The following is a 12,044-nucleotide window of genomic DNA, read 5'->3' as shown; positions in this document are numbered from 1 at the left end:
CCTTCGCTGCGTTCTGCTACATGCTCACCCTGGTGCTGTGCGCCTCCCTCATCTTCTTTGTCATCTGGCACGTAAGGCCGGGCTGGGGGCGGGGGACGGGGCCCCCGGGCGGGAGGACCAGGGGCTGGGGCCCCAGGGACACTAGGGCCTCCTTTTCATTAGCCAGCCCCCCTTCCCGTCTTCAGATCGCTTCATTAACGTCCTTATCGCCCATTTCCTTCCCGGAGGGGGGGGACCTTCCTTCACCGCCCCCGCCTGTCTGTAGGTATGTCAGTCAGCCCCTGACCCCTTCCCCCTCCCCATCCAGAAGTGGGGTACGGGCTAGAATTCTGCAATTCTTGTTCCTTCTTGGAGCGGTTCTACCCACTCGCCCCATTCATTCAGACGCCCCCATTTGTCCACTGGGGCAGTTTGTCTATCTATTTGCCCCCCCCCCCTTGTGGGTTTTTCCAGCCAGAGTGATGGAGCCAGTTGCTATGGCAACTGCATCTGTTTACAGGACCCACGGATCTCAGAGCCCATTAACCCCTTCCCTTCCCAGCCCCCTCCCTGACCAAGCAGCACTTGGCTCTAAGCATCCCAAAGACGTACCTACCTCCCATGGGCTCCCCATCACCCACCAGGTTTCTTCCCCACTTTTCAGCTTCCCTTCCTATTCCTGACCCTACTTCCCCTTTGTCTTTTCATCCCTGTAATTCCTTTGGTCTGTCCTCATCCTCATGGACCTCCTCCAGAGAGAGTCCCTTGCCCTCTTTCTCTATTAAGGCCTCCTCAGAAGCCCCCCTGCCTGGTTCTTTTCCCCTCATCAAGGACTAGCAGTCTGTCTCCAGCACATTGTTGGGGACCCTGCTCCTCCTGACCCTGAGCTTTTGGCCTGCACCCCGCTCCTCTGCCTGGCTTCTGTCGCCCTCTTGTCCACTTTCACTCTCCTGGCACCCTCAGATCCCACCTACACTTCCCTGACCTTCACCCCTTGGGGACCTCTCGCTCAGTGACCCCCTTCCTTCCTCTCACTTCCCACTGCCTTACCTCCTTTCCTTGTCTCCCCACTTCCTCTTTCCCTTCCCTGCTCCTGCTCCCTGATTTTCCAGTCTTCCTGGCTCTGGGAGACTTTGCCCTTTGCCTTCCCTGGCACTTACCTCATTTATATCAGGATTCCAGCCTCTCATTGTGCCCCTTATCACCCAGGGATCCCCATGGCACCTTCACTCTCCCCTCCAGTTACCCTGCTTCTCAGTTGTCCCTTTTTCTTTTCCTCCCTCCATCCCCCCCATGCTGATCCTCCTGAGATCTCAGGCCTCCTAACCTAGCCCTGAGAACCTGGACAGCCTGAGTACCCCAAGTCACTAGGAATCAGAATTCCAGTCACACTAGGTTAAAGCCCCAGCTCCACTGATAACTAGCAATGTGGCCTCTGAAAACCCGCATTAGGGTGTTAAAAAAGATGAGGCAGGCTAGATGGCTGGGTGCTGAAAGACTGGAGGGAATTGAGAGTCACCGGCCAGGAACCAGGCCCTGGGACAAAGTCTGGGTCCTGGGATTCCATCCTGGCTGCACGGCTTCTCAGACCATGCTAGCAGTGTTTTTAGTGGCCCGCGGCTTCCTGAGGACCAGGCTCTGAGAGGTCCAGGATGAGTCAGACCCAGCTGTGCCCTCAGGGAATGGCCACTGTGGGAGAAGGCTCAAAACTGAAGGAATATCTCTGTTCATTGAGCAGCTGTTTACTGAGCACCTACTATGTGGTAGCACTCATGCAGCTGTGTGATCTTGGCAAGTTGCTTGACCCCCTGAGCCTGCTACATCAGCATGCCCTAGCAGGGCCTGCTAAAGGGGTGGAGGGATGGGGGCGTGGTTCTCCATCCAAAGCTGATTAAGAGCCAGACCCTCCTAGAGCAGGACCTCAGATCCCACCACAGACCCTGCATTCAGGTCCTCCTGGTTGGTAGGCAAGCCTGGTGGTGAGTGATGTGTGTCAGCTGTCACCGTGGGGGATTGTTTGTTCCGGGGGGCTGAGTCAGCGCCAGGCAGCCTGGGGGGTGGGAGGCGTGACACCCGCCGCCTGCTGGCGATGCCAGCTCTGGGGCAGACAGACGGCACCCCTTCCGTTCCCGCTGGACCCTGTTGCTATGTTGTCAGGCGGGCGGTGGCCTAGAGTCAATGGGAGTTGGGGGCATGACAGATGGCCCGATCTCCCTCCAGGAAGCCCATGTTCTCTCCCTCTGAGCCGTCTGGGGTCTGGGATGCTTGGAGGTGGTGGGTCTGATGCCAACCTTCCTCCCCCAAGTCACTCCAGGTCCATCCCATCAACCCCTCAAGCTCCCACTGCCCCCCCTGAAGACACTGTCCTCCAGACCTCTGACATCAGATGGTATCTTGGGCTTCTCTGCCTTCACTCCATGGCCATCCAAGCCCTGGGGCCCTGGCTCCGGACAATGCCCTCAACCTCACCACTCTCCTCGCTTGGGTCACCACCAATCCCTCCCCAACATGCCAGGTCTTTACTGCTCTGCCCTAGATGCCACCATGTGAGATCTGAACTCAAGCCAAGCTGCATTAGAACTTAAAGCTCCCCTCCCCAGCAAGTCACTTAACCTGTCTCAGTTTCCTTGTCTGCAAACCACATAAGGTTGTTGCAAGGATTAAATGAGTGAATATGCGTAGAGCCTGCTGGCAGAGAGTAAGCACAGCGTATGTCTTGGCTGTGACTATTATTCATTTTGTACCTCCTGTTCCCACCAGTCTGAAAGCATCAACCTGACCCCCACTACTTTTGTTACTTTATGACCTCAGTGGCTCCCCACTGCTTTAAGGCTGAAGTCCGTGCTCCAGGGTCTGACTTCCTAGGGAACCTGTGTCTGGCCCCACTGCCCTGCAGAGCCGCCATCTTTCACCTCCCCCTTCCCACTACTTGCACCCTCCCTCTGGCACCTCTGAGCATCGTTCCTACAGCCCTCTGTGCCACTGTACTTGCTGTTCCACTGCTTGAACTGCCCTCCCCCCTTTGTTCACCAGGCAACCGCCAGTCAAGCCTGGGCTTCCTGTGACCCCCCCCCCCAAGCTGGGTTAGGAGCCCAGCACAGAGCTTCTGAGATACCCAGCCTGAGTCTCCAGAGTTTGGGGTCTTCAGGGTGAGGGCTGTGTCTCAGGTTTCAGGCCCCGTGCCAGCACAGGGACCGGCAGAGGTCATCTCTGGGAAGTTGTAGTGGGCATGGCCCAGGGTCAGACACCAGGGTTCCATCCCAGGCTGACAAGACTGTTGTGGAATCTGGGGCTGACTTCTGCCCCCCGCCCCAGCCTTTCTCAACCTTTGCAACAAGCTCCATCTGGTGTGGTCACCATGTATAAATTCCTGTCCCCAAGTCTCCCCATGAAGGGATGGGTGTGGGTCCATAAGCTGCTCCCCAACCCTGATGGGCACATGCCCCTCCTCCAGATCATAGCCTTTGATGAGCTTCGGACTGATTTCAAGAACCCCATCGACCAGGGGAACCCAGCGCGGGCAGTAAGTGATACATGTGCTGTGCCGAGGTGTGTCCGTCCGTCTGTCTCTCCATCTGTCGGGGGCGGGGAATGGGCAGGGGTATGGGATGATATAGGTGGGGTGGAGGGGCATGCCCCTTCCTTTCTGTGTTCGCCCCAGCAAACACCTGGTACAGCTCAGCTCGGGGGTCGGGTTCCTCTGGCAGGCGGCTGTTGCCAGGTTCTGGGCCGTTGCTATGGAGACGCGGGTGAAGGTCCTCCATGGTGACAGTCGCCATGGGGACGGCGCTGCTGCTTCCCGGGCGCCCTGATGCCGCTGCATATTACTCTGGCGCCCTCTGGTGGCCACATGCATAGTGGTGAAGGGCACAGGAGGGTGATGGGGGGGCCCCCTAAGTCCCGATATCCCTTCTCCCCCCATCGCATCTTTCTCCCCCTACAGCGCGAGCGTTTGAAAAACATCGAACGCATCTGCTGCCTACTGAGGAAGGTCAGTGTCAAAGTTCTGCCCAGCTCTAACGACGATCCTAGCCTTCCTCCCCTTTGGTTATGGCTCATCTACTCAGTCATGGGGATGGGAGATGCAGGCTGGACGCTCTCCCAGTTCCAGAGATCATGACAGGGGTCCCCTCTAAGCCAGGGGCATCCTGGGGTGGGTGTCGCCCTTCTCACCCCAGGGCAGGACGACTGGAGCAGCCTGGTCACCCCCCACAGCTCTCAATAGCCAGGATGGGACACCCTCCTCAGTCAGTGCTGGGGAGCCACAGCCCACCCACACCCTTATTGACAAGAAATAGGACAGAGATGGATTTGTGTGGGGGACACTAGTGACCAGTTACTGCACTGAGTGACAAGCAACACAAACTCTAATGCCCCACTACCTTGGCAGCCCCTCCCCTGCACCACTTTGGGCTCTGGAGTCAGACTGGTGTTACCCACTGTGGACAATACATACCCAAACCCTCCAGTGACACTATGTCCCAAACCCCGCATCTCTTCTGAGCCCTGAAGCTCAGGTCTACCAAGGCACCAGGCCACTGATGTCTCCCTCACTCCCCAGCTGGTGGTCCCAGAATACTCCATCCATGGCCTCTTCTGTCTGATGTTTCTGTGTGCAGCAGAGTGGGTAACCCTGGGCCTCAACATCCCCCTCCTCTTCTACCACCTCTGGAGGTGAGGGGTCTGCGGTCCCTGGGAGGGGAGAATCCGGAGAGCCTGGGTCAGGCGGTGGGGAGCTGTGTGCTGGGCACTCATGCCTCTCTGCCCCAGGTACTTCCACCGCCCTGCGGATGGCTCCGAGGTCATGTATGACGCGGTCTCCATCATGAATGCCGACATCCTCAACTACTGCCAGAAGGAGTCCTGGTGCAAACTCGCCTTCTACCTGCTCTCCTTCTTCTATTACCTGTACAGGTGAAGACTGGCTCCTGGCAGTCAGGGTGCGGGGAAAGCATGCTCCAGGCACCAGATCTCCAGTCCCAGGGATGGGTGGGCACCCACGGTCACCTGCCTTGCCCTTGAGGGCTGAGGACTACCCAGAGTGATGGGAGGGTAGCTGAGGGATTGGTTTGTCCGGGCCTTGGTTCACTACCTCCTCTCCCTACAGTATGGTTTATACGTTGGTGAGTTTCTAAGGGGGAAGCCGGCCAGGGAGCGCGCCCAGAACGGACCGGACGCCTGTGCACCCCCAGCCCTGCACCTTGGCCACAAGGCCTCAGCCCCGGGGAGGGAGGGGGCACTGGTGCCCCTAGCCTCTCCGCCTCCCAAACTGCTGCTGCGGGGACCTCCCGCCTTCCAAGCCCTTGTCCTTGGACTAGGGCTGGGCAGAGCTCCGTACAGGCCAGGGGCTCCCCTGCCAGCCGTGGGCATGGCGGCCAGTTCTGAAATGGGTGGGACCTCTGGCCTTGGCCACCTGGGGGAAACCCAGGCCCTACAGGGCTTGACCCTGGGAGGGCTGGGCTGCCCTTCTCCATCCCCACCCTGAAGCTCCCCCTGCAGGTGGGGGGGTACCCACACCGGGAATGAGCAGGCTCAGCAGGGGGCAGCCCCACCCCTAGTCTGCCCTCCCTCCCAGGCTCTCTCCTGCCCCACGTTTGCCTCTGCCCCCACCCAACCCCACCTCACCCTGTCTCTTGACCTATTTTCTATGTTGCCTGGAGGAGTTCAGCACCCCCTCCCTGGCCATTTGTGACAAAATATGAATAAACTACTGCAAACACGTGGGCTTCAGCTCTGCTCCACCAAGGCTGTGGGGGGTGGACAAGCCTGGACCCTTAAGCCACAGGCTTTCTGTGGACCCTCTCAGATGGACCAGAAACCTGTGAAGCCACATTCCTTCCCCCCTCGAGGCCTTGTTCCAGCACCAGAAATACACAGCTGTGACTTCAACAGCCCTTTCCACCACCCCAGCCAAGTGTCCAGAGCTCCATGGCCGGGACCCCCCGGGCCCAGCTCCTCCACGCGGCCAAGCCTAATCCCTTGGCAGGGCAGAGGCCTCGGGGTGTCAGCAACACTCCTCAGGCCCCAGGAAGGAGGGTCAGGCAAAATCAAGAAATCAGATCTTCAATGTATGGAAAAATCAGTGTGCTGAGAGGGAGTCGGGGTCACCGGACCAGGTGGAAGGTGAGCCAGTATATGATGAGGGGCTGGAAGGCCGCTGCCCCCAGGGTCAGGTAGAGTTGGAAGCGCTGCCGGGGTGCTGGGCCCCCCACACTGTCAGGGCCCACGGCTGCTGTCCGCAGAGAGCGTACCTGAAAGAGATGCAAGCTGAGGTCTGTGGGTAGATCCCAATTCCAACCCTGGGGAGCAAGGAGGGGCACCCAGACTCACGATGAAGTACATGAGTGCGGAGGACGTCCAGGCCAGGGCCACGTAGTAACCGTCGCTGCCAAAGAGCAGCCCCGTGAGCACGTTCAGGATCATCCTGCAGGGGCGGGCAGAGCAGGTGTGTCCCTGCACCGGGCATCCACCCCCACCTCTGACCCTGAATCCAGCCCCACCAGGGACCTGGAGCCAAAGGAAACGGATGGCCTGTCCCTGGGACCCCTCCCTACTGTGCCTCTCGTCTCCCAGGTGAACGGGAACACCTCTACACTCCCAGGTACCACCCCACACAAGTCATCAGAGACTAGCTGGTCCCTCAGAGGGAAAAGGTGAGGCTGAGAAAGCAACAGCCTCCCCACAGTTAGAGCTGGGGCAGCTGGCTTGTCCCCGAGGCCAGCCTCTGGGGCGTCCCCAAGTACTCACCCTACATACTTGTAGCCACTGTAGGCCAGCAGGTGGAAGGTGCTCAGCTCACTGCGCACAGTGGCCAGGTAGAGGCCCAGGAGCAGGGCCAGCACCTCCATCACCACCCACACTAGCGCCGTGCTGGCACACAGCCCCAGCACCTCTGGGGAGAACCTGTGGCAGTGAGGGGCGGGGTGGTGAGAGGTGGGGCTGAGGGCGCAGAGCTCTCGCAGGTACAGGGAGGGTGGAGATGGGGCTGGCACGAACCTTTTCTGAATGCCCAGGGCCATCCCAGCCAGCAGCACATAGGTGATGAAGGCCATTGCTGCCAAGAGCGAGAGAGATGAAGTCAGTCGCCTTCCTCTACTAGGGCCTGCTGCCCCAAGGCGCCACTAACACCTTCCCTGATCCCCAGCTGCATGTCCCAGCATAGGCCCACCTTGACACCCAGCTCCCAGAGCCTTACCTAACCCCTCCCCTGCTTGAATGCCATTTGACCCTTCTTCTAGGCCACCAGCCACCCCTTCTCTCACCCGTCCTAGGAAACAAATCACCTTCTGCTGTGTCTCAGAAACCGCACCAAGGCCTTAGCCGTCCGAACACAGGCAGGGCACACTGGCAGCAGCTAAGACTCCAGGATGCAAGGCCCACAGCCAAGCCTGGTAGGCCTGAGTCGGGGCTGCAGGAATGACCTCCCTTCAGCTATAAATCCTTCAGTCTGGCCACCCTGCTGACTTGGAGGATGCCCGACTGAAGCCTTGAACTGCTTCACACAGCTCAGAGCCAGTGGGAGCTGACCTCTGGCAACAAATCTAACTCCTCCATCCTGCCCTTGGCCTCCCCGGCTGCCTGGGAGGTGACATGCCCACAGTGAAGGCCCAGCGTCTGGGGGCAGGAGAGCAGCCCACGCCCAACAGGCTGTGAGGCCACAAAGACTCTGTGCACCAGCCTCACACGTGAAACCAGCACGCAGTTCCAGCTGCCCATGAGCTACAGGCAGTTAGTGGAGCAAAGGCCTTTGTCCATTCTAGGCCCCTGAGTAGTCTATGATAGATAATACTGGTAGCTCCATGGAGGGCTGGCCCCTGGCATACCCACCCTGCCTTCCATGTGTCCAGTATAGCCCTAGCCATGAGCAGCCCCCAGGAAGCAAAGTCAGCCAACCACATGGGTCCAGCAATCTGACCAATGCTATGTGGACAGGTAGACGTGGAAGACCAGAGTGAGTAACCCATTTGGTTGGAGGTCTAGGAAGGCTTCCTGGAGGGGATGTTTGAGTAGACCTTAGAGGATGAACGTTAATGATGACGCAGCAGCCAAGAGTTATGAAGCGCTTCTGGTGTGTCAAGTACAACCTTTGAGGGTCAGGACTGTTGTTTTTCCTGCTTTACAGAAGCCAGAGTATTCCACGTGGAAGTGACAAGTTCAGATCTAAACCCAGAGCTCCAGGCTACGGAGGCTCATGGTTCAAGGTCCAAGTCAAAGACGCAGGAAGGGCTCCAGCAAGAACCCTCAGGAAATGAAGCAGCAAGCCCCTCATATTCCTCAAAAACCCCCACACAGAAAACAGATACTAAATCAACAGGCAAGCCACTCTTCCCTCCCCCAGCTCCCCCAGCCCCCAGCCCAGGACTGAGACTCACTGGGGATATAGAGGTCAGGGGCGTTGAGGTCTTGCCGAGGGGGGAGAGGCACATCACGACTGTACTGCAGTTCCCAGTTCTGGCAGTGGGCGGGGCAGGAGAAGACACGAAAAGAGGCGGGGGTTGAGGTCTTGTGGCTGGTCCCTGGGTCAGGACAGGAGGTGACCATGGAGGACTGTCAGCCGACATAATGGACAGCTCACCTGGTGTGTGTAGGGGAAGACCAGCAGCCCTAGCTTCTTGGCCACATAGGCGGTGTCCACAGCAAAAAAATACTTGAGTTTGTTCACAGACACAAAGCGATGCAGCTAACACACAAGAGGGAAGAGAGGAGGCAGTGGGCATGCTGCATCCCGCCCTTAGACTGCTCCTTCTGAGGGCTGCGGAGAGAATCAAGTGGGAGCCCAAGGTGCCCCATCCCTGGCCACATATCCTGCCACCCCTGCCCAGGGGCAGGCCACACCTCCTTGTGCACCATGTCCTTCCCATGGGATGCAATGGAGCTGCCATAGGCCATAGCCACGTTGGCCACTGGGTCCCCCAACAAGTTGTTGACATTGAAGGCCACATCAGCTCCTGGGGCCGGGTATCCCCCTGGCTGGCCGGAGTAACCACCACTTGTATCATCGAAGAGGGGAGGGGGCTCTGGAGCTGCCCGGGCCCTGTGCTTGGAACCTGTCAATCAGAGATTAAGACTAGCAAGCAGGAGCCCAGACCCTTCCTTCCTCCCAGGCCGGGCAGCCCTGGGGGTCCTCAGTGAGATGCCGATGTGAGCAAAGAGCTGAGTGAGGCAGCACCTGAAAGCGGTCGCCTGTCTGGGAGTTCTTGGGGAGGAGATCTCGGGGAGTGACCTCTGAACTAAGCACAAGTGGAGAGAGAGCTGGAAAGATCAGCAGGTGGACACCCCCGAGTGCACAAGGGAGGGAAAGACCACAGCTGAGCGCCCAGAGATCTGGGCAGAGCCTGGGAACCCCACCAGGATGATGGTAGGAAGGCAGAGCCGAGTCCTGGACGTGGATCCCCGGTTCAAGCCCAGGTCGGCGAGGGGATCCCACCCATGCTATCACCGTTCTGATCTCAGGAGAGGGCGAAGTCCGGGACACATGGCCAAATCGCACGAGGCAGAAACCCGAATGACCCTGCCGCCCCGAGGGGCTGACCCTCTCCCACAGGGTGGGCTGACCGCGTCGTCGATACTTATGTGACAGGCCAGGCCGCGCCCCGCTCGCCCCGCGCCCCACGCACCGTGGGCTCCGTAGCCCGAATGATAAGCCATGGCCTTGACGCTCACTGTCCCCGAGGGCCCGCCACACCGCCTCGAGGGGACGAACGCTAATCAGACAGCAGCCGCGGTCGCGGGGCACCGGCGGGGACTAGAGAGCAGCTCGACACGTCCCACAGCTGGCTGACCGCAGCCGCCATGGCCGTGACGTCACTCTCCGCCGCCTGCCATTGGCTCCTCTGCTGCTCAAGCTTGCCTCTCCTCTCTCCCAATTGGCTACTGAGCGCTCCAAGCCCGAGCCGAGTCCAGAGCAGTCAACTTCCGGGCACCGGGTAGGCGGCGGTGATGGCAGGCGTTTCCGGATTGGACAGCGAGCTTGCCAGTTCGCTGCAGCAGCAACCAATAGACGGGTGAAGTAGGATGGTGCCTAAAATTCGTCTTGCGCCTGCGCTGTGGGTAGCTTACTGCTCACCCTGCCACGACTACACCAACCAGGCGGAGAATGGGCGGAGGGAGGTGGAGGCTGGAGACCAGGAACGAAGCTTCACGGCGGGGTACTCTCCAGCAGGGCACGGGGAGGGAGGACTCTGACCAAGCCCTGGCCCTCGGGACTCCCGCTCTTCCTCTGGGCTCACATTCCTCCCCTGTCCCTGCCACTGCCCCCACCTCGGTGCTGGCGCGGAGCCCCTGCAGCCCGGGAGGTGTTGGTGGGAGGCTGGACCGGGCAGCGACAGCGCGGCACAGCGAGCCCGGGCTGCTGGCTCCCCGCCCCACCTCCATCCCTCCTGGCCGCCCGGGTGCTGTCCGTCATCTGGTGCTGAAATGGCTCTCCTCCTTCAGCCACCACCCGGCACCTTCTGGGAGATCTAGGTTCTGCCTTCTACCTGCTCTTCCACCCTACTGCACAGATTGAAAGATTGCATCCCAGACAATCCAAAATCCTATAGTGGGTAATATGACTGGGGCAGGATCCTACACTTTCCCATGGAGATTTCTTCTGTGGTTTAGCTGATGTGGGAACTGAGGTGTGCCACTCTGCCTCCTGAAGGTGCAACAGAAACTCCTGAGTCATCCGCGGCCCTGAGGTCTTCTCAAAATGAGGTCCTCAATCTGGACTCGTGGTTCCAGGGCTTGCTGTCTGTCTGCCCAGGTTCTGACTACTCCCATCCTCCCAACACAGCCCTGAAGGCCTCCTTCTGCAGCGTCCTGCTATGACACTGGTTTAGGTCTTCTGCGGCCTGCCTCTGATTAGCCACACGGTGTCCAGTTACACCAGGTGACCTTTCTGTTCCCTAAACTCAGTCCACGTGGTCCAATAGCAGTGTCTTTGCCCCAAAGGTCCCTCTATCACGACTGTCTTTCCCTTCATATCTCCTGTTCAGAGCCTGCTTATCTTGTAAGACTCACCTCAGTTTGTGTCTCTCAGAGGCAAGAGGAGAAGGAAGGCCAAGCCTGACCTACTCTGGCCTGAGAACCTGGAGGCTAGGGTTCAGGGATCCCTCTGGGTGTCATTCTTGAACCTCTGTCTTCTCACTGCCAACCTGGTCTGAGCTTCTGGGAGGCAGGGCATGCCAGCTGTGGCAGTGAGCAGTGCTTTCTTGCAGAGGACACTAACATTTTCTATCCAAATACATAATAAACTGATGAAGCCCTGGGCTTTCTTTCCTCCTCACAACTCGTCTTTTGAATGACGAGAATGTTGAATCTGATGATCACTGAGATACCCTTTTGCCCTTTGCCAAAACCAAAATAAAAAAACAACAACCTACAGCATTGCAGTTTCCCACCCTCATCCACTGACTGCCCCTTTGGGGAACAAGACTCAGAAGCAGGAGTGAGGGTCCAAGGTTCTGGAAGGCCAGGAAGGACCACTGAGGCCTCTGATCCCTGAGGGGAGACCTCAGCTTGCCGGACCGGTCTCATTCCCCAGCACTGAATGCTAAATCTTTAGCATTTATTTAAACATCTTTCCATCCCTATTTCTCCTCCGACAGGAAGACTGGGGTTGAGGTGTGGAGAGCACTCACCCAAGATAACATGGCCTAGAACCCTGAAGGGTCCTGGCCCCATCCTGCTTTCCCCAACTGGCCCCATCCTGCTTTCCCCAAGACCATTCCATGTGCCTCTCCTGTGCCCCACCTACGAGTCTCATCGCACCCTCCCCACTCTCCCCGGCTGCCACAGCCCCCCTTCCCCAACCAGTGGACCGGCTGGTGGGGAGTCTAGGGTGTTCAGCTCTGGGTGGCTCCTCAGTGTAGGGTATGGTCCCCCGCAGGCGCAGGTCCACCTTCCAGATTCACACTCCTCATTTTCTAATACTCAAACTCAGCTCCCTGGGAGCAAGGACTTGGCCAAGGTCGCACGTGCGCGGGTGGCCAGAGGAGAGCCCAGGCGTCCGGCCGCCCGGTCCAGGCTTCTGGGGGCGGGGCGCGCCCGCTGTGCCAGGCGCTGCCGGCGGCGCCGCCGGTGCC

The 12,044-nt window shown here is 59.0% G+C and overlaps 2 protein-coding genes across 2 annotated transcripts; one reads left to right on the top strand and one right to left on the bottom strand.

Annotated features, from left to right (window-relative positions):
* Positions 1-6: 6 nt before the first annotated feature.
* On the top strand, positions 7-5,704 carry CNIH2 (cornichon family AMPA receptor auxiliary protein 2). Its single transcript, XM_006893298.1, has 6 exons — positions 7-71; positions 3,434-3,502; positions 3,923-3,970; positions 4,541-4,653; positions 4,750-4,893; positions 5,087-5,704. The coding sequence occupies exons 1-6, from the start codon at positions 21-23 to the stop codon at positions 5,112-5,114; spliced, it is 453 nt and encodes a 150-aa protein (XP_006893360.1). The 5' UTR covers positions 7-20; the 3' UTR covers positions 5,115-5,704.
* A 326-nt stretch (positions 5,705-6,030) lies between these two features.
* YIF1A (Yip1 interacting factor homolog A (S. cerevisiae)) lies at positions 6,031-9,810 on the bottom strand. Its single transcript, XM_006893297.1, has 8 exons — positions 9,597-9,810; positions 8,815-9,026; positions 8,555-8,659; positions 8,352-8,430; positions 6,976-7,033; positions 6,727-6,882; positions 6,310-6,403; positions 6,031-6,230 (listed from the first exon to the last, which is right to left on the bottom strand). Exons 1-8 carry the CDS (start codon positions 9,625-9,627, stop codon positions 6,084-6,086), a joined length of 882 nt encoding a protein of 293 aa, XP_006893359.1. The 5' UTR covers positions 9,628-9,810; the 3' UTR covers positions 6,031-6,083.
* Positions 9,811-12,044: the final 2,234 nt, after the last annotated feature.

The sequence above is a fragment of the Elephantulus edwardii genome, unplaced genomic scaffold (assembly GCF_000299155.1).
Source record: "Elephantulus edwardii isolate Elephantulus edwardi_28Jun2011 unplaced genomic scaffold, EleEdw1.0 scaffold00126, whole genome shotgun sequence".
Lineage (NCBI taxonomy): Eukaryota > Metazoa > Chordata > Mammalia > Macroscelidea > Macroscelididae > Elephantulus > Elephantulus edwardii.
The sequence above is the reverse complement of the archived record's forward strand: the minus strand, read 5'-3'. Positions and strand labels throughout refer to the sequence as shown.